The 25,738-nt window shown below is 41.0% G+C and overlaps 1 protein-coding gene across 1 annotated transcript; it reads right to left on the bottom strand.

Annotated features, from left to right (window-relative positions):
• Positions 1–193: 193 nt before the first annotated feature.
• Positions 194–25,738, bottom strand: LOC138948893 (uro-adherence factor A-like). Its single transcript, XM_070320529.1, has 17 exons — positions 25,601–25,738; positions 21,303–21,505; positions 20,616–20,800; positions 19,829–19,954; positions 19,224–19,335; positions 18,784–18,861; positions 15,534–16,669; positions 12,621–12,877; positions 12,055–12,240; positions 10,107–10,220; positions 9,667–9,731; positions 8,812–8,924; positions 7,930–8,042; positions 6,908–6,999; positions 6,346–6,420; positions 5,772–5,842; positions 194–5,238 (listed from the first exon to the last, which is right to left on the bottom strand). Exons 1-17 carry the CDS (start codon positions 25,688–25,690, stop codon positions 5,102–5,104), a joined length of 3,153 nt encoding a protein of 1,050 aa, XP_070176630.1. The 5' UTR covers positions 25,691–25,738; the 3' UTR covers positions 194–5,101.

Here is a 25,738-nt window from a genome sequence, read left to right as displayed (position 1 = left end):
CTCGAACAATATGTTCATTGTGCGAAAAATCATCAGGTTGCTTAATTCCTTTTTCAACATTTGTCAATTAATATACGCAATTATTATTTGATACAGTAAGAGACAGGTGGGGTGTGTGGAATAAGAGGAAATGAGAGAGAATAGTTTGTGTGTGTGTGTGTGTGCATTGTTAACTTTTCTCTGAAACACATAATGGCAAAAAGCAATGCTGTTTATTCGTTTTATACTTCATGGTATTACATAGGCACTAAGATGTACAAGCCACTTCAAAATTAGAGACAATTTTAACTGTCCGTTAAAAAAAAAATTAATTACCAAAATTCTCATATTTTGGTTTTCAAAAAAAGAAAACTGAGACAGTTTGCAAGGTAAATCAGCAGTGCATCTCACTTTTAACCTTCACCGGATCACGCTTTGGACTACACAGTCCGGATGATGCGGATCTTGCACGACCCATACTTTTTACTTGGGTCGTACACGACCCACGCCATCCAAATAGCAATAAATGCGTTGCCGCTTCTTTGCAGAGTATGGGTCGTACACGACCCACGTCATCTAAATAAGGATGAACAGCGTAAAATTCCTTACGTCATTCCATATGGGTCGTCAACGACCCACATCATCCCGACTGTGTAGTTGAAATTACGTCATTGTTTATTTGTTTGTTTACAAAGGTAATCTTTTAAAAGTTGGGCAATAGGAAGGTCGTATGGTGATTCAATCAATCAATCAATATGAGGCTTATATCGCGCGTATTCTGTGGGTACAGTTCTAAGCGCAGGGATTTATTTTTTTATTTTTATTTTATGCAATTTATATCGCGCACATATTCAAGGCGCAGGGATTTATTTATGCCGTGTGAGATGGAATTTTTTTTACACAATACATCACGCATTCACATCGGCCAGCAGATTGGAGATAACATGAAGTCTCAATTAAAAACTCCAATAATAGTTTCAGTGATAAAGACGATTTTGTGAGGCTCTGGGTCGTCCACGACCCACGAAGCCCGGTGAAGGTTAACGTCCTCTTTGTCTTACTAATACTATGCAACTCCCACAGCATAAGAAAAACAAGGGCAGAGATTATAGCATCCTATGGGTCTTGAAAATCTTCCACACATCATTATGGAGATCACAGGAACAGCTAGACACTGTTCAGAAATAACTTTGACAGGGTTTGTATTGGCAATGGAAGAGCTGTATACATTTAGGGGCAGCAAGCTGAACTATAACCGTTGGGGAGACGTCATTCTTCAATCTTCTTCTTCTCAAAATCCCACCTACACTCATATTTTTGCATGAGTGGGTTGTTACGTGTTAGACCGTTTTTGCCCTGACATGTAGGCAGCCATACGCCGATTTAGGAGGATGCATGATTGGTATTTTCATGTTTCTATAACCCACTGAGACCTGACATGGATTGCAGGATATTTCTGTGCGTATGTACTTGGTATTGTGCTTGAATGTACACACCAAAGGGGATAAGGCACTAGCAAGTCTGCAAATAAGTTGACCTGGAAGATCCACCATGCCGGCGCTGCCAGGATTTGAACAGATCAAGCTTCCGTATAGGAGGACGGCTTGTTATCCACTACTGAGGCAATTGCAAGAGGCAAGAGGCTGCAGTTTATGCAATGTCTGCTCGATATGATGCCTTTTTCTTTAAAAAAACACACACAAAAACACACATAAAGACGAGAGCTCATTATTCCCTGTGGCACCAAGGTGTGGCTCTACTGGATCCTACCAATGATCTGCACATAGCTTAGCTTGCCTCATGCACCTCCAAGGGATACAACTCTTCCACAGCTTATAAAACCCATGACAAGAGTTATTTCTGAATACTGACTATTACAAAAAGGTCACTGTAAAATGTTATTAAAACACTTGTATTAAAAACATTCAGAAAGGAAACATATAAGCTGAAGCACCAACTGAAGACTTTGGTATATATGATAAAATTAAAAAATCAGCAGCAAATTAAGCCACAGAGAATACAGCATTTAGAAGTTTACCAATGCTTTAAAAACAAGAAGTACATGTACAAATCCTTTGACATTACATACATTTTCTTGTTCTCTTTCTAATGTTTGTGTCAGCAGTGTTCATGTCACAGATTTCACTGGCAACATTATGCCCAAAACAATACTGACATCATAATCAATCACATAAGAAATGTCACAAATTTATTTGCAAAAATATTATGCTGCTAAATCACTGGATTCAAGTTCAATCACAAACTAAATGCTCTTCAGAAACCGAGCTAAGCAGTTTTGGCGCCTCTCACATACTTGATGATAATACAAAATTGCACTTTTCAGAGAACTGCAGACATTCACAATGCATACACTTCTTCTTCTTCAGCGTTTGCTGATACACAACAATGAGTACACAAATCAATGTTACTAATCCATTGTGCATCACATGTAAATGATGATATTCACATTTATCATGAAATAATAACCCCGGACCCCTATTTATAATCATATGGGAAGAAATGTGTGTTCATCATCCACACATGCGTACACACACACAAATACCATCGCAAAATCAGAACAAGAAGGGCAAAGCCCATACGACTCACATGCTTTACACATTTTTCCTACCAAAATACATGTGACCTTGGCCCAAGGTCAAGGTCATCCAAGGTCATGCAACACAAAGCTGTTAATTCAAGACATAGGAAGTACAATGGTGCTTATTGGCTCTTTCTACCATGAGATATGGTCACTTTTAGTGGTTCACTACCTTATTTTGGTCACATTTCATAAGGGTCAAAGTGACCTTGACCTTGATCATATGTGACCAAATGTGTCTCATGATGAAAGCATAATATGTGCCCCACATCATTTTTAAGTTTGAAACAGTTATCTTCCATAGTTCAGGGTCAAGGTCACTTCAAAATATGTATACAATCCAACTTTGAAGAGCTCCTGTGACCTTGACCTTGAAGCAAGGTAAACCAAACTGGTATCAAAAGATGGGGCTTACTTTGCCCTATATATCATATATAGGTGAGGTATTGAATCTCAAAAACTTCAGAGAAAATGTGAAAAATAGCTGTTTTTTAGGCAACATTTATGGCCCCTGCGACCTTGACCTTGAAGCAAGGTCAAGATGCTATGTATGTTTTTTGGGGCCTTGTCATCATACACCATCTTGCCAAATTTGGTACTGATAGACTGAATAGTGTCCAAGAAATATCCAACGTTAAAGTTTTCCGGACGGACGGACGGACGACTCGGGTGAGTACATAGACTCACTTTTGCTTCGCATGTGAGTCAAAAACCTCTAATGAAAATAACTTTTTCATGTGCACGGCTCATTATGAGTGTCAGGGGATTCTTTGACCATTTTGGCTGCAAATGCGGGTGCCAAGAATTCTTATAAATACAGATCTTACTTTTAAAATGTGTAGAAAAATACTAAAATAAATTTGAATCAAAATTCAATCAAAATCAGCAGTTTTACATCGTTTGAATGGAGTTATTGGACATACATTTTCAGAAGAAAATCTTTTGTATACATCCAAAATACATCTCAAAACAAGAATTCAAAGAAGAAATTGCTCCTGAAAACGGTTTACAGTAAAAATTAAAAAAATAACTCAACAACATCTGAGACAATAGATCCCATAAACATATCACACATGACAGTAAACGTAAAATCAAATCACATATTTACAACATATGCAATTCTTGCAGACTGAACAAGAGATAAAAATTAATACTCCAAAACAATTCAGCAGTATACAGAGTCATTTCTTCAAATCAAAGAAATCATTTTATTAAAGCAACTTTGGTATTTCATTCGCAAAAAGGTTACATATAGGTCTGAGCACTATGGGAGGGTTATCACGAGAACACCGAGGATTTTTATTGGATAGGTGACTACGAATGAACACAACTCATAATCACTAACTGAAAACTGGCAGCTATCTAAAGTCATCCTCAAATCATCAGCATCAAAAATTACATAGATTTGCAGTGCATGGACTTAATAAAATATTATTTATTACAAACCAAATAATAAAATGTAGTGTCACAACACAAATAAAAAATATATATCACAAAATGAAATCACTCAATGGTTTTACTCCGCAATGCCAAAACAGACAACAAGCAATTTTAGGCTTGAACAATGCGATCAGTTTACATAAAAAAAAAATAAAGAAATTATAGAGATTTGTAGAATCCAACCTACCCTGGCAAACACTTCTCGATAACGACCATCTGCCAATTTCAACCATTCTCAGGAATCCTCAACAACGAGGTTCTTTTTGTATTTTTGTCTGATTCTGATTCTTCTTCTTCAGCGTTCCAGAATGTTCTGGTTACGTGTGAGTTCGTTTGCCCATTTGGGTTCCCCACACTATACTCTGAGAGCATAGTCAGCTCACTCCGCTTTCGTTGAGAAGGCATGCTGGGTATTTTCGTGTTTCCATAACCCACCGAACTCCGACATGGATTACAGGATCTTTTCTGTGCGCACTTGGTCTTATGCTTGCGTGTACACACGAAGGGGGTTAAGTCACTAGCAGGTCTGCACATAAGTTGACCTGGGAGATCGGAAAAATCTCCACTCTTAACCCACCAGGCGGCAGCGACCGGGATTCGAACTCACAACCTCCCGATTAGGAGGCCGACGTCTTACCACCATGCCACTGTGCCCGTCGTCTGATTCATCTTTCCATAGAGGCTACCTGTCTATAAGGCAAACCAAAAAAAAATGTTGGTTTAGGGTAACGTGACCAAAAAAAATGGGATTGGTAGGTAGTGTTTTTTTTATTATAAATTTAGTTGACCTTATAATATGAAAACATCACAAACACCATTTTGTCTCAAGCTCTTGAATTGTGTTGAACATGTATATTAGTTGTTACAAAGTATAATACATGTAGTAAAATGTGCCAAAAGTTGGGTTTTTTTCTTCTTTTTTTGTGAAAAATGAAAAAAAGTTTTAGGATCGGCGGGAAAAAATAGGGTCAGTCAGGTTAACCTAAACCAACACTTTTTTGTTGTTGCCCAATGACCACTTTTGTGGTGGTCGGTAAACAGACAGGTTTGACAGTAACTTCATCAAGCAAAAACTGATGAACCTCAACAAATACTTTGACTGCGCCTCAGCTTTTTCTTTCCTTTCTTCTTTCCCTTCTTGACCACCTTTTTGCCCTCTGCCAAACGGGCCTTCCTCTCCTCTTCTTTCTTCTGTCGCCATAATGAGAGCTCGGCCAGTGCTGAAAAAAGAGAGACAGACACAATGAGCTGATATTTCTCCATGAAATGTTTGACCAGTCTACAGACACCTACCCCCCAAAACAGATAAATAGCATGCGTACTTACACATACATGTGAGCATAGACATGCAGGAGCATGAACACATATCACACATACGTGCATATAAACTCAAACAAACACACATGCAATCACACGCACACACACACAAAACACACACAACACATTAGCCTGCACGGCTACACACACAAGCACACAGACACACACACACACCGACAGGCAGAGACACACACACACACACACACACACACACACACACACAACACAACACACACACACACACACACACACAAACACAACACAACACACACACAACACATTAGCCTGCACAGCTACACACACAAGCACACAGGCAGATACCGACGGACACACGCACACACTGACAGGCAGAGACAGACAGACAGTCCCATGCACACGCACACACTTCCTGAGTAAAAAGACAGCACAGCCAACAAATTGAGAAATTCTGTCTCACCTAGTTTTTTCTCTGCAACTTTAAGTTTTCTGTGTTCCTCTGGTAACCAGAATCGCGGAAGACTCAAAAGCCTGCAAGAGCAGAAAACATGAATAATGATGATAATCAGCCAATGTCAAAAAAAAATCAAATAGAAGAAACTGCAGAAACAAAATTTAAAGAGAAAAAAAAGAAACCTGCTATCAATGGTAAACAAAAATTCATTTCACAATATCAACCCCCCCCCCCCCCCCCCCCCCCCCAAATAACTACATCATCCCAAGTGGGCAAGGACAATTTAGTGTGCATGCTTGCATGTGTGCATGTGTGTGTGTGTGTGTGTGTTGGTCTATCTCTTCTGAGTACTCAAACCCCAGCATCCTCAGATATGTAAAGGTGGCCGGTGTATGCTTTTAAGCTACAAAGTCAACAGTCTGGACAAATATTTACATGAACAAAAATTCAGCAGTTTTGCAGTGCTTTCAGGTAGAACTATTCTAATTCTCAAAGAATGAGGTTGATATTTTCACAGTTCAATGTACAAACAGATAAAATCGCAGCAAAGACTTTCAAGAGTGGATTCACAAACACAGACCCATTGGAGTAGGACTTAGGAAGTGTGGCATCCACTTCATAGTACAGTGTTCTCCCAGTCGGCGGAAACAGCGCTCTAAAACACAGAGTATAGCACACTTTAAGACAAGAATCTCAGACATCATATTGGACAATTTACTCAAGACATTGTTTAAAGCTTATATACCGACAAAGCATATAAAATGCATTCCATAGGTAAGACCTTTAGAGTTCAGTGATACACATTATGCAAGGACAAACAAACAGTGCAATACACTGTTCAACTCAGATCAGGAACCAATGAAAAAGAGTATAATTATGCAGTATTCACACACACACACGCACACACACACTCACACACATCCACACACATATATGCATGCACAACACACCAGCAAAATCAAACAAAACAGATGGGAAAAAAACAATCACAGGTACATATAGTAAGCCTGAGTTAACACCTCTCATCGTCAAGTCAAACAAACAAACAAACAAACAAAAAAACTCTTCTTAACCTAATCAAGCAGAATCTGTATTCACTGTTACAAGGGTTTATTTTAAGTTGCAATAATTTAAAAGCCCACCTTTCCATAGTCCGAGGCTGAACGTCAATACCATAGCACGCAAGCCGATTCTGAATCTGTTTGCATTTCTCCATCTCTGCACTGTCTGGTATCTGTGTCAAATCAATCAATCAATCAATCAATAAATCTTCTTCTTCTTCTTCTTCTGTGTTCGTGGGCTGAAACTCCCATGTACACTCGTGTTTTTTTGCACGAGTGGAATTTTACGTGTAAGACCGTTTTTTACCCCGCCATTTAGGCAGCCCTACGCCGTTTTCGGAGGAAGCATGCTGAGTATTTTTGTGTTTCTATAACCCACCGAACTCTGACATGGATTACAGGATCTTTTTCGTGCGCACTTGGTCTTGTGCTTGCGTGTACACACGGGGGTGTTCGGACACCGAGGAGAGTCTGCACACAAAGTTGACTCTGAGAAATAAATCTCTCGTCGAACGTGGGGACGAACTCACGCTGACAGCGGCCAACTGGATACAAATCCAGCGCGCTACCGACTGAGCTACATCCCCGCCCCAATCAATAAATCAATAAGCGGATAAAGTAATAAATTAATACATCAATAAATAAAAAAATAAATAAATAAATAAAATAAAAATGTTAAAACAAAATTGTCTCAAGTTATAAAGGTAGCTAGCTGTATACAAGAAAATGAGCATAATAGAATACCAACATACACGAGCTCATACAATACATATATGCGTGCCCAGCAGAAACAAGCGGTTCCTTGTAACTCGTTCCTGCGTTTCTAATAATCAAAAATGTCTGTTTTTAAAAAAAAAAAAAAATGCACTCTACCCTAAAAGGGAAGAACATTTCAGAAAAGGAAAATGTGAGATGTAGAGTACTTGTGTGAAAAATACAGAAAAGAGAGATTTTAAATGTTCCTTAATAATGTTCAAGTAATTTAAGTCCTTTTCCTTGCTTACTTCCCAGATCCTCTAGTATTATTCTTTCATCATTTCTGTTGTAAGATGTTTTTCATTATGCTTTCAAGTTGTGGAATTATGCATGGGGAAAACTCTTACCTCTAAATCTGGATTTTTGCTAATTATCTCCAGCGGTTTCTGCAATACTGAAGCGGACTTTGCACGACCTTGACCCCTCGATGTCCCAGAACGGTTGTAAGATGCGCAGTGACCTAGAACAAACACCTGAGTATTTAGAGTAGCCACATGCCCTTATGTACTGTGATGTGCATAAGAAACAAAGGCTTGTGTATGTGCACCAACTACAAGACTAAACCAATTCCCTAACTTCTTTTACTTTTTTTGCAAATAAATCTGAATAGACAATGCTCGAAAATAATTCTGTCCAGATTTTCATGCGCTGTGGAAGAGTTCCAGTGAGGCAAACAAATACACGCTGCTGAGGTGGAAAAGCAAGTAAATTCACTCAGGTGTAAATATTAAGCCGTGTCCGCTTGATATGCACGACGCCCTTTTCTTTAAAGAATATGGACATGAGAGCTGAGTGGACATGTGAGCTGAGCATGCATGTTGTCCGAAACTCACGTGACATGAAGCCAAACTCACTTGATCTGAAGCAAAAAATATGTGACCTCATGCAAAACATGTGACCTCAAGCAAAACATGTCAGCGATCACATCAGGCCAGCGATCCTTGCCGCAACAAATTGATGACAAATCTTGAACTTGTCCTTATTTTTTAAGGAAAAGGGCATCATATGGAGTTGACACTACAAGACATATTAATTTAAATGAATTACTCGCTGTAATTGCTGATTTTTTTCCCCCACATCGGAAGCGTTTTATTCACGGTTAGCCTCACAAGTCAGGGGCACAACTCTTCTATATTGCATAAAAATCCTGACAGAGTTATTTCCTAAAAATATCTTTTGATCATTATCTCTTCAAAGTGCCTGACTTTTATTGAATTCATAGAACTTACGTTGAGTCTGTGAAAAGCGAGAGCCAGAATTTGACGAAGAGGCTTTGGCAGTGACCTGCCTCTCAGTGCGTAGAGCTTGAGCAGCAGTATTTGCTCGATGAATATCTGCAGAACTGTTAGAATACCATTGGTATATTTATTGTCAACACTGTCATGGCTCCAGATTGCTCTGTGATTTCATACACACACACACACACACACACACACACACACACACACACACACACACACACACACACAGACAAATGATAACACATAAACATACCCATGCATGCATGCACGCACGCACACACACACACACACACTATCACCATGACTACCCCTACCATCATCATCAAAAACAACAAATCTAATACATGTAACAGCAATCAGTGAACAAGAAAAGATTAGCAACAACAACAAATGCAAATGCACACGAAGATGGTATTTCTGTATTTTAGAATAAACTTATATGTGATATACAGAAATTGTTTGTTCGTTCATGGGCTGAAACTCCCACGGCTTTTACGTGTATGACCGTTTTTACCCTGCCATTTAGGCAGCCATACGCCGCTTTCGGAGGAAGCATGCTGGGTATTTTCGTGTTTCTATAACCCACCGAACTCTGACATGGATTACAGGATCTTTTTCGTGCGCACTTGGTCTTGTGCTTGCGTGTACACACGGGGGTGTTCGGACACCGAGGAGAGTCTGCACACAAAGTTGACTCTGAGAAATAAATCTCTCGCCGAACATGGGGACGAACTCACGCTGACAGCGGCCAACTGGATACAAATCCAGCGCGCTACCGACTGAGCTACATCCCCGCCCGATATACAGAAATGATTTTATATACACAACAAAATTAAATCTAACCTTGGAGAACGATCAACAGCAGAAGCTGACATAGGTCGACGCTTTGTCACACTTTCTTTGGCTTTCTGAAAGTATACATGTGTTTTTTAACCTGAATTCCTCAATCAATGGGCACAAACAAAAGCAATGCAACTACAAAAATTAAAAAACCAGATAAACTGCCAATGTTCCAAACTTCAAAATCAAAAAACAAGAAAGGTATGTAATTGGAACATTCAATTTATGACAAAACAAAACCTAACAATCACTGTACATCAACTCAGCAGTCTTTTAAATGGACAAACAGACAAACACTTATAAGACAAATAATAAACTGATCTGAAAAAAAAATGTTATAACAAACTCACAGGAAAGACGCAAGCAAGGCCTCTGTCTGTAAGCTAGTTTACCCCATTTTAAGAGATTCCACAATGACACAAGCGTGAAGAAATAATACTCACTGGTTTAGACAGCCTGTTGGGGGTGGTCGGATGTCTGTTGACCGTTTTGCCCGCAGCGCTGAGAGGCCGACGCTTTCCGCTGGGTGGCCGCTGACTGACCGCATTCAGGTCAGCCTGGTAACAATGACCGACACAAATGTACAATGTCTTGACCAGCAGCTGATACTCATTTTTTTCTTTTCTTTCTGATTCTTTTTTTCCTTTGTTGGTGTTACAGCAGTCCCTCTCATGAACGGACACCCTTGGGCCATAGCAAAACTGTCCGTACATTGCAGGTGTCCGGTCACGGGAGGGGTGACCACACCACCCCCTCCCCCATACACTCACACAGAGACACACAAACAACAGGATTGAGTCTATGCTAATCACTTCTTGTGGCTACTAAACAATAACAATCAACTCCTAATACTTCTTTAAACGTTCTGTAAAAATGATTTGTATGAAAAGTGTTGAAAAGAAGAGATAAAATAAATCCTCAAGGCAGTGAACACACTCACCATGCACTGACATACGAAAGCAGCCACACAAACACAGCACAGAGGAGCGTGTGCAGATGCTTTGCAAGAATAAGCTTGAAAACCAGTTTGAATAAATAGCAGCAGATAGAGCTGCATGTCATAATCATGTAATTTATTTTCTTCTTGTCTGGCTTTATTGACTGCATGCCGATCATGTGGCATGGCAGTGACTTTTCACTCTTCAGTCGGAAATACACTGTACATAACACAGCTCCCACTCTCCCTCACTAATGCCTACCCCAAGACGTGACAACTGATGCTTGGAAATTGTGTGGAAGAGTACACCTCTCTATTTATCTCCAATGCTCTTCCTGCTGACATGCAGCGACACAGGACACCCCACAGAGTTTAGCCAGCTCCCCATCCCCCCCCCTTCCCTCTCTCTCACTCCCTCCAGCCATGTACTGTTTTAGGCTGTGGCCAGAGCTGAGAGAGGCCAGCTGCACTGTTCACTCAGAGCAAAACCAGTTGACTGTGTCGTAACTTTTGACAAAGCAAGACAACTGAAGGGTTCACAGATTAGGCAACCGACTCACTGGTCAAGGCTGAGGGGAAACAAGAGTATCTTGTCAATGAAAGAGGTTACACACAGACACACGATGCTGAGAACTGTGGCCGGTTTTTCACTCTCTTTCGCTCAGGACCTTCATCGACTGTGGTTTCTGTGTGGTTTCTGTTGTTTACGCAACAGACAAGAATAAAGAGCACAGTGCAGTTTCATGTTGGCATCTTTGCATGTTCTCCACTCCTGACCAAAACTAACCCCCCCCCCCCCCCCTCCTGCACTCAAGTTATCAGTGACTGTCATCTAGCGGCTGTGATCTTTGTACCAAGAGCCGGACTGCTCTGTTATCGATTTTGTTGTGGTGAAAATTTGACGATGGTCTGTCCGTACATTGGAGGTATGACCTGCTGTTGGGACCGAAAATGAGTGTCCACGTCCACGTTTTGCAGGTGTCCGTTTAAGGGGGGGCAAATATAGAAGGAAAACACTCCGTGCCGAGCAAATGTGTCCGTACATGTCAGGTGTCCGCTCACGCCGGGGGCCGTACATTGCAGGGACTGCTGTACTTTCTTGTTGGTGGGTTGGGTAGGGATCGAAGGGTTGCATGGCTTACTCCCTAGTGTTCTAACTTATAATTCTTTTTGATAACAGTATGTTTCTCAAAGAAATTGTGCAAGTCGTTTTAGGAATCACGGCATCTTACATGCGTAAACACAAATGCCAAAGTGCACACTTTTACCGTCTTTCTCTCTACCTGTATTCTAGGAATTGCATGTAATCAAGCACCATAGTGCACACTTTTACCATCTTTCTCTTTTCTACAAACACCCTCCTACCCCCCCACACACACACCAACTTTCAGGTCAACATAACATTAAAAGTTAATGCATGCAACAAACAGCACAAATCAAAGGCTAAACATTACCTCATCTTCTCCATCTAAGTTAGTTTCCATGGAGACAAATCCTATCCTGGACAGAGGCCTCTCTTCGTCCACTGGTGTCTCATCTTCGGTGCTGGATGTGAATCCTCCTTCATCGTTATCTTTGTCTTGTCTGGTAGGGAGGGGAGAAGGGGGTGCCACAGTGAAGCTCTCTAAGTCTGACTTGTTCTGAACAAATGAAAGGCAGAACGCTGAGAAAACTGTTAGAAGTACATAGGTTAGGACTTGCCAGATAACTATACAATTAAACAAACTGGAGAAGTTCCACACAAGCCCCAGAAAGGAAACACACACACACACAGACACACACACACACACACACACACACACACACACGACTTCACATCAAAAACCATATCCATACATAAACACTATGAGAGCGGTACATGCAGAATATTTGAGGATCTGATTTTTCCTTTCATACACCTGTTTCCCCGATTTCCCAAAACACAATTTTAAAAATCTGTAGAACTACGGTAACATTTGTACACTGACAAAATTACAACTACTGCTTTGTCAGAAACAATTCAGAGTGTTTTTCTTCTTACAAGTTTTGCGGATCGAGGTCGAGCAGACGACTTGGGTCTAGGTGGAGGCTTGTCAGAGGTTACAGTGGTGGTAACTCTCTCCTTGGTCTTTGACTGTGGGGCCTCAAGAATCGTCTTCACCACACTTTCCGTCGGTTGTTCAGTGTCGAAGAGAATCAGTTTTGTGGTAACGGTGATGAAGTTCTCTTTCTCTTCAAGACTAGCGAATGACTTTTCCTTGACCGTTTTGCGGGCAATGTTGTAGTAGTTCTTCTCCCCTGTTTGGACAAGTAAAACAAGTCGCGTAAGGCGAAAATACAATATTTAGTCAAGTAGCTGTCGAACTCACAGAATGAAACTGAACGCAATGCCATTTTTCAGCAAGACCGTATACTCGTAGCATCGTCAGTCCACCGCTCATGGCAAAGGCAGTGAAATTGACAAGAAGAGCGGGGTAGTAGTTGCGCTAAGAAGGATAGCACGCTTTTCTGTACCTCTGTTTGTTTTAACTTTCTGAGCGTGTTTTTAATCTAAACATATCATATGTATATGTTTTTGGAATCAGGAACCGACAAGGAATAAGATGAAAGTGTTTTTAAATTGATTTGGACAATTTAATTTTGATAATAATTTTTATATATTTAATTTTCAGAGCTTGTTTTTAATCCGAATATAACATATTTATATGTTTTTGGAATCAGCAAATGATGGAGAATAAGATAAACGTAAATTTGGATCGTTTTATAAATTTTTATTTTTTTTTACAATTTTCAGATTTTTAATGACCAAAGTCATCAATTAATTTTTAAGCCACCAAGCTGAAATGCAATACCGAAGTCCGGGCTTCGTCGAAGATTACTTGACCAAAATTTCAACCAATTTGGTTGAAAAATGAGGGCGTGACAGTGCCGCCTCAACTTTCACGAAAAGCCGGATATGACGTCATCAAAGACATTTATCAAAAAAATGAAAAAAACGTTCGGGGATTTCATACCCAGGAACTCTCATGTCAAATTTCATAAAGATCGGTCCAGTAGTTTAGTCTGAATCGCTCTACACACACACACACACACACACACACACACACACACACACACACACACACACGCACAGACACACACACATACACCACACCCTCGTTTCGATTCCCCCTCGATGTTAAAATATTTAGTCAAAACTTGACTAAATATAACAAGTCGCGTAAGGCGAAAATACAATATTTAGTCAAGTAGCTGTCGAACTCACAGAATGAAACTGAACGCAACGCAACGCAGCAAGACCGTATACTCGTAGCATCGTCACTCCACCGCCCGTGGCAAAGGCAGTGCACGTGGAATTGACAAGAAGAGCGGGGTATTCGTTGCGCTGAGAAGGATAGCACGCTTTTCTGTACCTCTCTTTGTTTTAACTTTCTGAGCGTGTTTTTAATCCAAACATATCATATCTATATATTTTTGGAATCAGGAACCGACAAGGAATAAGATGAAAGTGTTTTTAAATTGATTTCGAAAAAAAAAATTTGATAATAATTTTTATATATTTAATTTTCAGAGCTTGTTTTTAATCCGAATATAACATATTTATATGTTTTTGGAATCAGCAAATGATGGAGAATAAGATAAACGTAAATTTGGATCGTTTTATAAATTTTTATTTTTTTTTACAATTTTCAGATTTTTAATGACCAAAGTCATTAATTAATTTTTAAGCCACCAAGCTGAAATGCAATACCGAACCCCAGGCTTCGTTGAAGAGTACTTGACCAAAATTTCAACCAATTTGGTTGAAAAATGAGGGCGTGACAGTGCCGCCTCAACTTTCACGAAAAGCCGGATATGACGTCATCAAAGACATTTATCAAAAAAATGAAAAAAACGTTCGGGGATTTCATACCCAGGAACTCTCATGTCAAATTTCATAAAGATCGGCCCAGTAGTTTAGTCTGAATCGCTCTACACACACACACACACACACATGCACGCACACACATACGCACATACACCACGACCCTCGTTTCGATTCCCCCTCGATGTTAAAATATTTAGTCAAAATTTGACTAAATATAAAAAGCTGAATATGTATCGTATTAATGGAATGCAGAAGTATGAAAAAGAGAGCTTGGGAAATGTTGAAAATAGAGGTGTTAGCCTATTTCACTTCTGAATCAAAATAAGAACTTAAAGCCACGCCCAAAAAGGAGAATGATTGCCTGAACGACGGTAGAAAAATCAGCAATACAGTGGAACCCCCCTTTTAAGACCCCCACATTTAAGACTTCCTCCCTTTAAAGACCATGTTTTCTCAGACTTATTGTTCATCACCTTTGTAAATGTACCTCCTTTTTAAGACCACCTCCTTTTTAAGGCCTTCTTCTTCTTCTTCTTCTGCGTTCATGGGCTGAAACTCCCACGTACACTCGTGTTTTTTGCACGAGTGGAATTTTACGTGTATGACCGTTTTTACCCCGCCATTTAGGCAGCCATACGCCGCTTTCGGAGGAAGCATGCTGGGTATTTTCGTGTTTCTATAACCCACCGAACTCTGACATGGATTACAGGATCTTTTTCGTGCGCACTTGGTCTTGTGCTTGCGTGTACACACGGGGGTGTTCGAACACCGAAGAGAGTCTGCACACAAAGTTGACTCTGAGAAATAAATCTCTCGCCGAACGTGGGGACGAACTCACGCTGACAGCGGCCAACTGGATACATATCCAGCGCGCTACCGACTGAGCTACATCCCCGCCTTTTTAAGACCTGATTTTCTCAGATTTTTGGAGGTCGTAAAGGGGGGGTTCCACTGTACACATTAAAAAAAAAATCACAAAAATAAACAAGTGCACGTGAGACTGAACGCTGTAATTGCAACAGAACTGAAAGCAGAAGCAAAGCAAAGAATGCGTCGAACAGGAGAAGGGACAGAATCTATAAGTACCTGTGGAGAGGGAAGAGGAACATCTCTCCTGTTCCTTATAACCATCATCAGTCCTGTGACCGTCTTCAATGTTCATCTCTTTGCTGGGATCATCCTCTTCCTCATCCGACAGACTGATGTTGGAAACCATGGTAACCAAGTCCTTCTCCTTCATTGGCCCTCGCCTTTTAGCAGTTTTCTTCTTCTCCACATCTGAAGCGTTGTCATCATCATCATCATCATCGTAAACTATGCCGACAGGGGTGGCGGCACGAGCACCAAAGGATGTGTGGGTTGGCGTCTTCCGGTTATGACAGTCTTTACTTCCGATTCTCCTTCCACCACCAGACCATACGTTTCTCACTTCAAGGTCACAAAGGTCGTCCTGGTGTCTATGCTTCCTGGAGGTTTTTTCCGGGACCTTGCGTCCAAGGTTACGCGGCGTAATGTCCACAGTGATGTTGCGGTCTTCGCGGATGTGAACGCCAAAGCGGAAAACAGGTGCGTTGGGTGGGCTTTTTTCCTCTTTCCTCTCTGCTGTGGCAGGCCTTGCCACTTCTTTTTCCCTGTCTTCAGCCGTCTTGGCGCCCTTGCACTGTGGTTTGTCCTCATCAGTACTGGTGTCAGACTTAGCGCTGCCAGGTCTTGGCCCGTGACTGTGTTTGTGTGATGACAACTTCTGAAAAATGGGGTGGGATCTGTTCTTTCTCTCCGCTTTAGCAGGTCCCAGGTACTCGAACCCATTGCTAGGGGGCAGTGCTTTGTCTGCAATGGTATTTTCTCCTGAAGTTAGGTCAAGGTGCATGGACGTTCCTATTTTGCTATCATCCTCCAACAAACTCTTGCTGCTTCTCACACCGTCTCCAAGGAAGCCTTTCTGATCACAACTCCGATTGTTGCTTTTATTCAACTCAGTCTCTTTTTCAATCCTGCTCATCCTCAGCATTGAACTACTGTCTGAGACACTCTCATTTTCCTGATCCTGTGAAGTTGAACTGTCTGGAAGGGCTGCCTGTTTTTCTTGAAGTGCATGCATGGAGGCTTGTAACGTTTCGCCTATTTTCCCCAAACCTGGGGGGTCTGCTTTGAAGTATTTCATCTTTTGTGATTCCTTCTTTTTCTGGGTCTTGACAAACTGCTCGGCCTTGGCTAGTAACCTGCAACAAAAAAAGGCATTAAAAAACAAAAACATCATGACAGCAAGCCATGTTGTCAAGGCACAATTACAATGCCCAAATCTATTTCAAGTCTAAAATTGTTGGTTATAGATATACATCATTTGGAAAAAAGAAAATGGCATCTAAATTGTTGAATGTCAACCCAATCACTCTTTTGCCTCATTTGGTGTAAAACTTATCTTGTTTACCGTATTTGACGGATTACAAGACGCACCGTTTTATAAGCCGCACCCCCGACTTTAAAAAAAAAATTGGGACGAGCCACGTATAGGCCGCCTCACTATATTAGCCGCCGTCGAAAAAAATATAATCAGATCGTGTCAATCAATCAAAACAACCAGGCAAACGAAAGTACGGTATTTGGCGAAATCGGCTCCGAGAATAAACAAGTGAAACAAAGAAGAAAAGTGAAAAAGTTTGAAGAAAAATATCACACACACAATTTGTAACCAACACACACGTGTAGTCCCGCCCGGAATAAGGTTTTTTTGGATGATTTACGACTTTTGCGCACATTTCGAGCAGACGAAAACACAACATGGCGGCTCTCGCTCCTCCAACTATCGCGAGACACAAATAAATGAAATCTCGCGCGCGCGAGATCCTGATACATCCGGTGTTTTTCTGTATGCTATCTTGTCACGACGACTTGTTGACAAACGAAGATTCGCAAAAGAAAGAGAAAAGCGCCGAGTCTTGAGTAGAGAGCTAATAAAGTACCGGTAATCGCTAATCGAGCGAAATAAAAATCCGCGGCGACTTCCATTAGGTGAATGCTATTCAAGTTTAGGTAACGCTTTAGCCGCATCTTTTTATAAGCCGCAATGCGATTTAAAAAAAATAAAAGTCGCGGCTTGTAGTCCGTCAAATACGGTACTTGTTAAGGTGGAATCCCCCTTTTGAGACCCCCGAATTAAGGCTTCCTCCCTTAGCTAAGACCTTGCTCTTCCCGAGTTTCTGTTCAAAACCCCAATCTGTAAATGTATTCCCATATTAAGACTTCCTTCCTTTTTCAAGACATGATTTTCTCAGAGGTGCTTATTTTTCTTATGAGGGTTACGCTTTACATTCTTTTCATGCACATTCCACTTCTGTATGGATTTTTAGCACTGGGCACCTTTCCTTAAACCCTGTATTCTTGTCAAATGAAGTTCAGTCTGTCATTCTTACTCCATCTATCATACCACCATCTTATTTTCCAACAATGAAACCCCACATGTAAGACCTACACAAATCTGAGAAATCCGGTATTAAAACGGAAGGATCTAGTCTTCAAAAAGGGGTTAATTTAAAGATGTTATGAACAGAAAATCAGGAGAACAAGAGGCGAAGCCTTCAAGGCTCCCGTAAGAAATCGACAAACAGTAACACAAACTCATTCACTCCGTTACACATACACACACACAGTAAGCATAGGTGACACGGTGCAAGAGTGGGAGACACTAGATCTAGATCTGTCTGTCTGTAGCCTACTTACGGGGACACGACTGCCAGATCGACACTGCGCTTTCGACAGCGCTTCCTCGCGCACACACTGGAAACACGTTGTGCAGATCAACCTGTAGGAAATCTCCTTTGGTATCTTCTTTATCTATTTTTCTGGGGCTACGAAACCGAACAATGTGAAATCGTCTTCCCGGAATCGGCGAACTGCAGCTGGGTGAGAACTGTATCTATACCACAATCCTTCACGCGATCTGACTTAACCTTGACCCCTGACCTGGTCTACATACCACACACGACACAAACCAGTCACCTGTTTTTACCCCTCCCCCCCCCCCCCCCCCCCCCCACCACCCGTTTTCTTTGGATACACACTTTAACTACATACGTGCCAACGAAATGTTGATCATTGCTTCAATACTTTGAAGCTGTTGCTTGGATAATAACCCGGTAAAATTAGTATTTCGGTGTTCAGTCAAATGTTAAAGTTTCTATTACACACATACTCACGCACAGACAGACAAAAGTGAGCCAAAAAGGTTATGAACAGAAAATCAGGAGAAAAGAAGGTCTTCAAAGGAAGAAGGTGTTAAAACAGGGGTTCTTCAAAGAAGAGTTCCACTGGGTTTTTTTCTTTCCCTTCCACTCACCTTCCGGTATCAGGTTCGTCATCAGCGTCAGCGCTGGGCAGAGACAGAGACAGGTGGAGGGCAGGGGAGGGTGGGGGGCTGCACAACAACAAACAATAATTTCCTTCAGCAACTCTCTTCCCTCTCATAGCTAATACTCAGCGATTATGTCCATCTATTTCTTTTTCTGAGTCTGAATTAGCTTTTGCACTCTTGTATGTATTACTTATTTTTGTTGTGCACATTTTGTAAACTGAATTCCACACCCCAAAACTTACAGAGTAAAGCGTAGCTGACATAATTTTAAAATCTATTACCTCCCAATATAACAACTTTACAACTTCAAAGAAATGTTGTTAATGTAAACTGTTAATTCATCTGCCACAATCACTGTTTACTTTACGGTTATTAAAACTGACTGTAAATGGAAACAAAAACTGTCAAAGTTACAAGAGTACCACCTGTCGTTCGGAACATCGCTGAACGATTCATCGAACTCCTCTGGTTCCGGGGAACAGTTGGGTGCAGGGGGAGCAACCTCCTGGTGCTTTGCATTCGCTGCCTGAACAGAATCTATAGAAAGAAAAAAACAAAAAAAATAAGAACCTAAAAAAAAACCACCACTTTCAGAAGATTCACAAACGCTTCACAGTGAAAGCCTATCCCATCAAATGTTCCGTTAATAATTGAACAGAATCTGTGCAATGGCTATTTGTGCTCATCATTTACAACAAAGAATAATAACTACAGTGCATGAACATAAGACAGCCAAGAGCACATAAAACACACAATCGATAGCATTTACCCAAAATTTCTCAATATGAAAATACCTGAAATAACCTGGTCAAACAATTAGGGACACCATTTTTGGTTTCCGTTTACAATGTTCACAAATATGACTGGACCAGTGCATTTGTATAGATCTATTTGATTTACACGACACCGTCACTTTGCAACTGGCTTCTGATTAAGCCAGGCTCCGCACTGGTTAGTTTTGACAAGTTTGTAAACTGGCCAGCATAATCACTGCACACACACACACACACACACACAAACAGAAGCTGACCTATTGTAGCATCCACAGAAGGGTCACACAGTCCAGCAGGAGGCCCTGCCCATCCCACGGACACTCCACTAGGTGGCAGTGTGTTTCTCCCGTGGCCATCAGACGGGTCAAACTTTTGACCCTTTACTGTGAGCAGAAGTACTTGCAATGTGACTGAACTTCAAATTACAGCAGAAGTGTTTATTTGCACACACAAAATCGTCCCAGACACAATCAACATAAAAACACACAAAATATGTTCTGTTTAATATTTTCCAAGGCTGTTCAAATATAAGTATGACCCTTTTAGGCACTGAACATGAAATCAAACTACAATATTTCAAGCTAACCATAACTTCCATCAGAATTGTGTGTTTAGAATATTCAACCTTGATATCTGATGTTTGCCTCTTTGTGTGGTTGTACTGGTACATCGGTTTGTTTCAAAAAGAAGCAACTTTTTCAATTACTGTAACTACAATCAAAGTTATTATTTTCTCAGCTCCAAATGCTGTAAACTAGAATAAGTCATTGTTTCGATTAGGGAAAAAAAATCCAAACGCATCCTTGTTAAATAAAAAACACAAGCAGCTTAGGGCAAGCAGCTTTGGAAAGAGATAGAGAGAAAGAGAGAGAAAGAGAAAGAGAAAGAGAGAGAGAGAGAGAAAGAGAGAGACTGTTTGTGTGTGTGTGTGTGTGTGTGTGTGTGTGTGTGTGTGTGTGTGTGTGTGTGTGTGTGTGTGTGTGTGTGTGTGTGTGCGTGCGTGCGTGTGAGTCTTCTGTCTTATAAACTTTTAACAAAACTTACTTCCCAGCGCTGCTGTCTTTATCTTGCCATTAGGACACAGAGGATCTTTAGCGGACTGTGGCCTGGATTTTCGAGGTGCCAGTGGCTTGCTAATGGCACCAAACTTGGCACTGGAGGGTCGGGTGGGCCGAGTCCCGGCCTGTGCTGCCAGTTTCAGGGCCTCTGGGATAGATGTCTCGCTGCCCCTGAGACCAGTACAAGTACAACTTTTATCTTATGGGAAACTATTTCATCACAAATGCTGCTCCAAGCCTACAAAGAAAAAAGCCTTTGTTTTTGCTTGAAGAATAATCAACAATTTTCCTAGATTTATAAGGACAGAAACATTTTGAGTCTTGAGTCTATATCTGTGGGAAAAAAAGCAGAAAGAAAACAAAGTAGAAGTCAAGGCAGCATTAAGAATGCATCAAACTGAAAGGAACACTTTTCAGGAATAACCATGGCAACACTATTTCTAAAAGCAGTCAGGAAAAAATTTCAGATAATTCAGGTGAATTCATTTACTTTCCAAATCTGCATTGCCAGGAAAGCGAAGGGAGGAGAAATAAATTGCCTATCCTATTGACCACTGAGCAATACATTCATTATCCCAAAAAGCCACCTTTGTTTGATTAGACATTTATTAGAAATCTTTTCCAGTACTTGGACCATTTGTCTTGATTTATTCAATGGGAACAGTAGACTGACCATGCTGCCTTTTGATAAGAGACAGTGGAGAGCGGTGGTTCAGTCTGGAGATCAGATAGCTGGTCATTGGTGCTGACCAGCGTTCTTTTCCCACGTCCAGGTCTGAGGTCACCAGGGTCCCGCAGTCCTATATTGTACACTGTGGCCACCGGCTTCACTCTGTCAAGTTGCTGAAGGGACACTTCGGCTGGCTGAAACCAGTTCTGCGTAGGAAAGAAGAAACAAAAGCAATTCTTGTTATAAAAATATGCAGGCTCTTCCCCCCAACCAGCACCTATCTTTTGGTTCTGGAATGAAACACTAAACTTTTATTGAAGAAAAAATAGAATTGCTTGCTAGCTGCTAGCGTGAAAATATGCACAGCGAATTGAGCGGTGAACGACGAGAGTGCCACAGATCCTGTGATGCAATTAAAAAAACGACACCGCCACAGACCCAAAAGAGAGTTGAGGTTTTAAAGCAAAATGGAAGAAAACTTTCTGTTCGCAACTTCTCAGATACTTTTTTTTACTGACTTTCTGTGCCGACGCTAAGAATAGGATCAAAATGATACCACGAAGTTGCTTTCGTTAAGGGTTAAAAAAAACTTTCAAAGGTCAGCGCCTGGTTGACATGAGGGGTCCAGAGATCATCCATCAGAAAGAAATGTACCCACCGAGCACCTAACTATATATATGAACCTGTCAAAAAGTAACGTTACGGTAAGCTGCCATAATTTTTCATTAATCTCTGCCGTCTCTATTTTCACCTGGGTGCTGCCTTCCAAACTCGAACAGGTGATGGCGTAATGAGGCTCTGTCACAGTCACTACCAAGTAAAAATCAAGTCTCAAAGACCGCACATTTTAACCTTACTAAATATTTCTTCTATCAAAAAGGGACTGGGTGGCCGAGTGGTAACGCACTTGCGCTCGGAAGCGAGAGGTTGCGTGTTCAGGCCTGGGTCAGGCCGCAATTTTCTCCCCCCTTTCCTAACCTAGGTGGTGGGTTCAAGTGCTAGTCTTTCGGATGAGACGAAAAACCGAGGTCCCTTCGTGTACACTACATTGGGGTGTGCACGTTGAAGATCCCACGATTGACAAAAGGGTCTTTCCTGGCAAAATTGTATAGGCATAGATAAAAATGTCCATCAAATACCCGTGGGACTTGGAATAAAGTAAAAAAAATCCATCTCACACGGCATTAAGTCTCAGGAAACATGAATACACGCATGCAGGAAAAAAAAATATATGGGTAGCGCCGTATGTATGGCAGCTCGCTTTCCCCAGGGAGAAAGCAGCCCGAATTTCCATGAGGGTAACCTCACTGGACTGTAAATCTTATCCAATCCAATCCAATCCAATCTAATCTTTCTCAGTCATGGAGAGTAAAAAGGTTTTGTTACTTTCTTAAAGTGACACACACACAGAGGAACCTGACAAACATATATTCAAAAACATGCATCGTGTATTTGGTATCTGACATGTCCGACGAAAACGGCAATATTAACATAGAAAGAACAGGAAGTAACGTTGGAAGTTTGCACGTGCACGCATGTATACATGTGTGTGTTCCTTTAAACAAGGTATAGTTGAAGTGTCCTCCTAAAATAGTCTGATGAAAAAAGACACTTCATTTCGAACAATTAATGCGTTATAATTATATACATAGGGGTTTTGAGGACCCTGGACGCCTAGGACCCTCTACAACTCCGCAAAGGGGGTCCATGGACCCTCTATAAACATTAATCCCGGGACCCTCTAGGTCGGGCGTCCGTGGGAAGCTGTGATACACAATCATAAAACTAAAAAGGCAAATGTATAACATGTAACTGTATGGCAAAAGCTATTCAAACTCCAAGTGTATACAGGATTGATGGGGCTGTATACACTCCGACAATGAAAAGCTCTGTTACAAATCTCTAGCCAATGAAATGCCCCTTTACAAGTCGTTAAGAAGTTGCCAATGACATTGACTTCCGCTGTCTCTTTTTTGGAGTGTCGAGGGTTTGCAAACAATGTACATTCACATAGTATATACACCCACTTCTGGGGTGATACACACTCAAATTGTGTTCAATACTCCGACAATAAACGTGCAGCATCAATTTTTGTGTGTGTTTGTTTTTTGTGTGTTTGTCTCGAGCGAACTTTCATACTATCCCGAATCAAAAGTGCACTGCGTTCCTTCGCAAAATTGCGTCGAATGACACTCCGAATGTTGATGTGGTTTTCTGGTCTTTTATGTACACTCCGAGAATGAAATCTACATTACTGTAAGGAAGTCCGTGGACCATCAGATTGCTTTTATTTTTGCACTCTGTGATAACCAACTGCTCTGTGTTCCTTTCACAAAGTGGCTTTGAATGGCAAATTCGCTTCGCGACTGGAAGTTAACGCCGGAGTGTACAATCTTGTATACACTCCGAGTGCGTATAGCCAGCGCATAATTGTATACAGGGCGTTGTATACAAAACAAAACATCAACCGTAACACATCCAAACACGCACCTAGCTGGAACCCCTTAGAATTGTTCTTCAGTACTGGTGACAGAAAGGGGGAAAAGTGGTCAAAATTCAAATATCTAGTTTTGTTGTTGAAATATAGCTTTTCATAAAGCAGAAATACTGTAGTATCTGATGTACATAAGAAAAAATCACTGGTTCACATGGTTCTTACATAATCTAACTTTTAAAGCTGGTTCTTGTGTGTCTGTGTGTATGTTTGTATGATGACGATAGGCTGCACGGACTGAGACAGGAATTGCAGAGAATGTTCTTTGCCACTCGAGTCGTGTCATAGGGTACTTTTGGAATAGTAAATTTGAAAGGATTCTTTAAAAAACGGCGGAAAACATTATATACCCTGTGAGCTATCGAGGATCCTCCCCGTCTGGGCTGTCGAAACATGGTCTTGTTAAAAGACGTTTTCAAATGGTTAACGGGGAGATACACTCGAAGCACATGTAGCGAAGTTAATAAGTTCCCAAATCATCAAAGATCAACATTTCACTACACGGATCGATGCACACAGTCGAAATAGCTGTGACTTTCACACGATCGAAGATTACTTACTAGCAGACTAGCAGACGACAAGATCTAAATATTTAGATCAGTGAGAGCAATCCGTTGAAGAACAGTTACTCCGCTTATTCGTCTTCAGTTAAGCTTATTTCCCTTGCCATAAGTTTCCTTGCAGATCTGCAGTCGCGTAGTGAAATGAACTAGTGTCATCGGAAGATTCTTCTCAGTCAATGATCAAAGCACAGTAAGTTCTATTCTGACAAAAGTCACTTTAGGAAAACACGACCATTGACTTCATTCATGAGCCCAAAGGTAACAATATCGACAAGAATGTACGCATTTGACATTAAATGAAACATTCATAGACAGTTTCCAACTCACCAGATCTGCCAAAGAGCCTTCATTCGTGAAAAACGATTATTTTAATCCGACAGTTATCGGAAACAATCTCTTGGTAACCTGCGTTTCTCCTTCCGAAGCGACGTGACGGCGCCACATTTGTTTGTTTATGGCTGTTTATCGCGAAACAACACAGTTGAAATTTGTGTGTAAAATATCATAAATATGTGGCATGTAATCTCCGAATCAGTTCGTTATCTGCGTTTCGATGGTAATTCAGTTAGCGTGGAGTTACTTTGAATCGAAGGCGAAGGTAATCTGCGTTGCATGTGGGACGGCGTGAGCAAATTTAATTGCAATTATTTATACAGGAAGTAAATTTCAATGATTCTGGCTCAGTCTTGTAGATTTGTTATGCAGTGTTTTGGTAGTGTATCTGCTTTTCTACTATGAAGCTCATTTGGAGTGAAACGCTGATCGAAGTGGGGTACCCTATGTGGGACATCAGCGGTATGCAGATTACGCCTCAGAACACTCTCGCATTTCACAAAGACAACAATAATTTGCAACATTTCAAGAACTGCATCAGTTTTATTAGATACTATTTCAACAAAAACAGCACAAACACGACTATTATGAACAACACAGAACGGGAGGTAAGTCTTCAAAGACGCACCAAGTGTGCGTTCCCGTTTTTGAACGCCATTTTTGCTAGCATTTTCACAGTAAATCTTATTATTTCCATATCCATTGAATGATTTTGGTATTTTCTTTGATTGTGCCGATTCTCCTATCTCTCTGGCATGTACTGGGTGCTTTGTGACCAGTTTCTCCCCTAGACTGTATTGAAAAATGCGTCCGTGTGAGCTGACCCCATCTTGTGACCAGTAGCAAAGAACAACTCATATCATATAGGCTATACTAATATAAACATGTCCATTTTTCATCCTCATAATTACCTTCTTCGGGGCACCTTCATTCTCATCATAATCTTCAATCGAGTCATCGTCGATGTCTAAGTCCTCATATGTAGGGAAACCACGACTCATGTTGGGAGTTGTCTTCGTCGATTCAAATGGCAGCCATGATAGTTTACA

Source organism: Littorina saxatilis, linkage group LG15 (genome assembly GCF_037325665.1).
Source record: "Littorina saxatilis isolate snail1 linkage group LG15, US_GU_Lsax_2.0, whole genome shotgun sequence".
In the NCBI taxonomy this organism is placed as follows: Eukaryota; Metazoa; Mollusca; class Gastropoda; order Littorinimorpha; family Littorinidae; genus Littorina; species Littorina saxatilis.
The sequence above is the reverse complement of the archived record's forward strand: the minus strand, read 5'-3'. Positions and strand labels throughout refer to the sequence as shown.

What these genes read in the sequence shown, in the direction of transcription:
- LOC138948893 (XM_070320529.1), bottom strand. Translation starts at nt 25,690, where the DNA reads ATGAGTCGTGGTTTCCCTACATATGAGGACTTAGACATCGACGATGAC. An exon ending in TCTTATCAAAAGGCAGCATG is followed by an intron (nt 20,801 to 21,302) that starts GTCAGTCTACTG and finishes TACTGGTCTCAG; the next exon opens with GGGCAGCGAGACATCTATCC. An exon ending in GCTGTTGATCGTTCTCCAAG is followed by an intron (nt 8,925 to 9,666) that starts GTTAGATTTAAT and finishes GTATTCTAACAG; the next exon opens with TTCTGCAGATATTCATCGAG.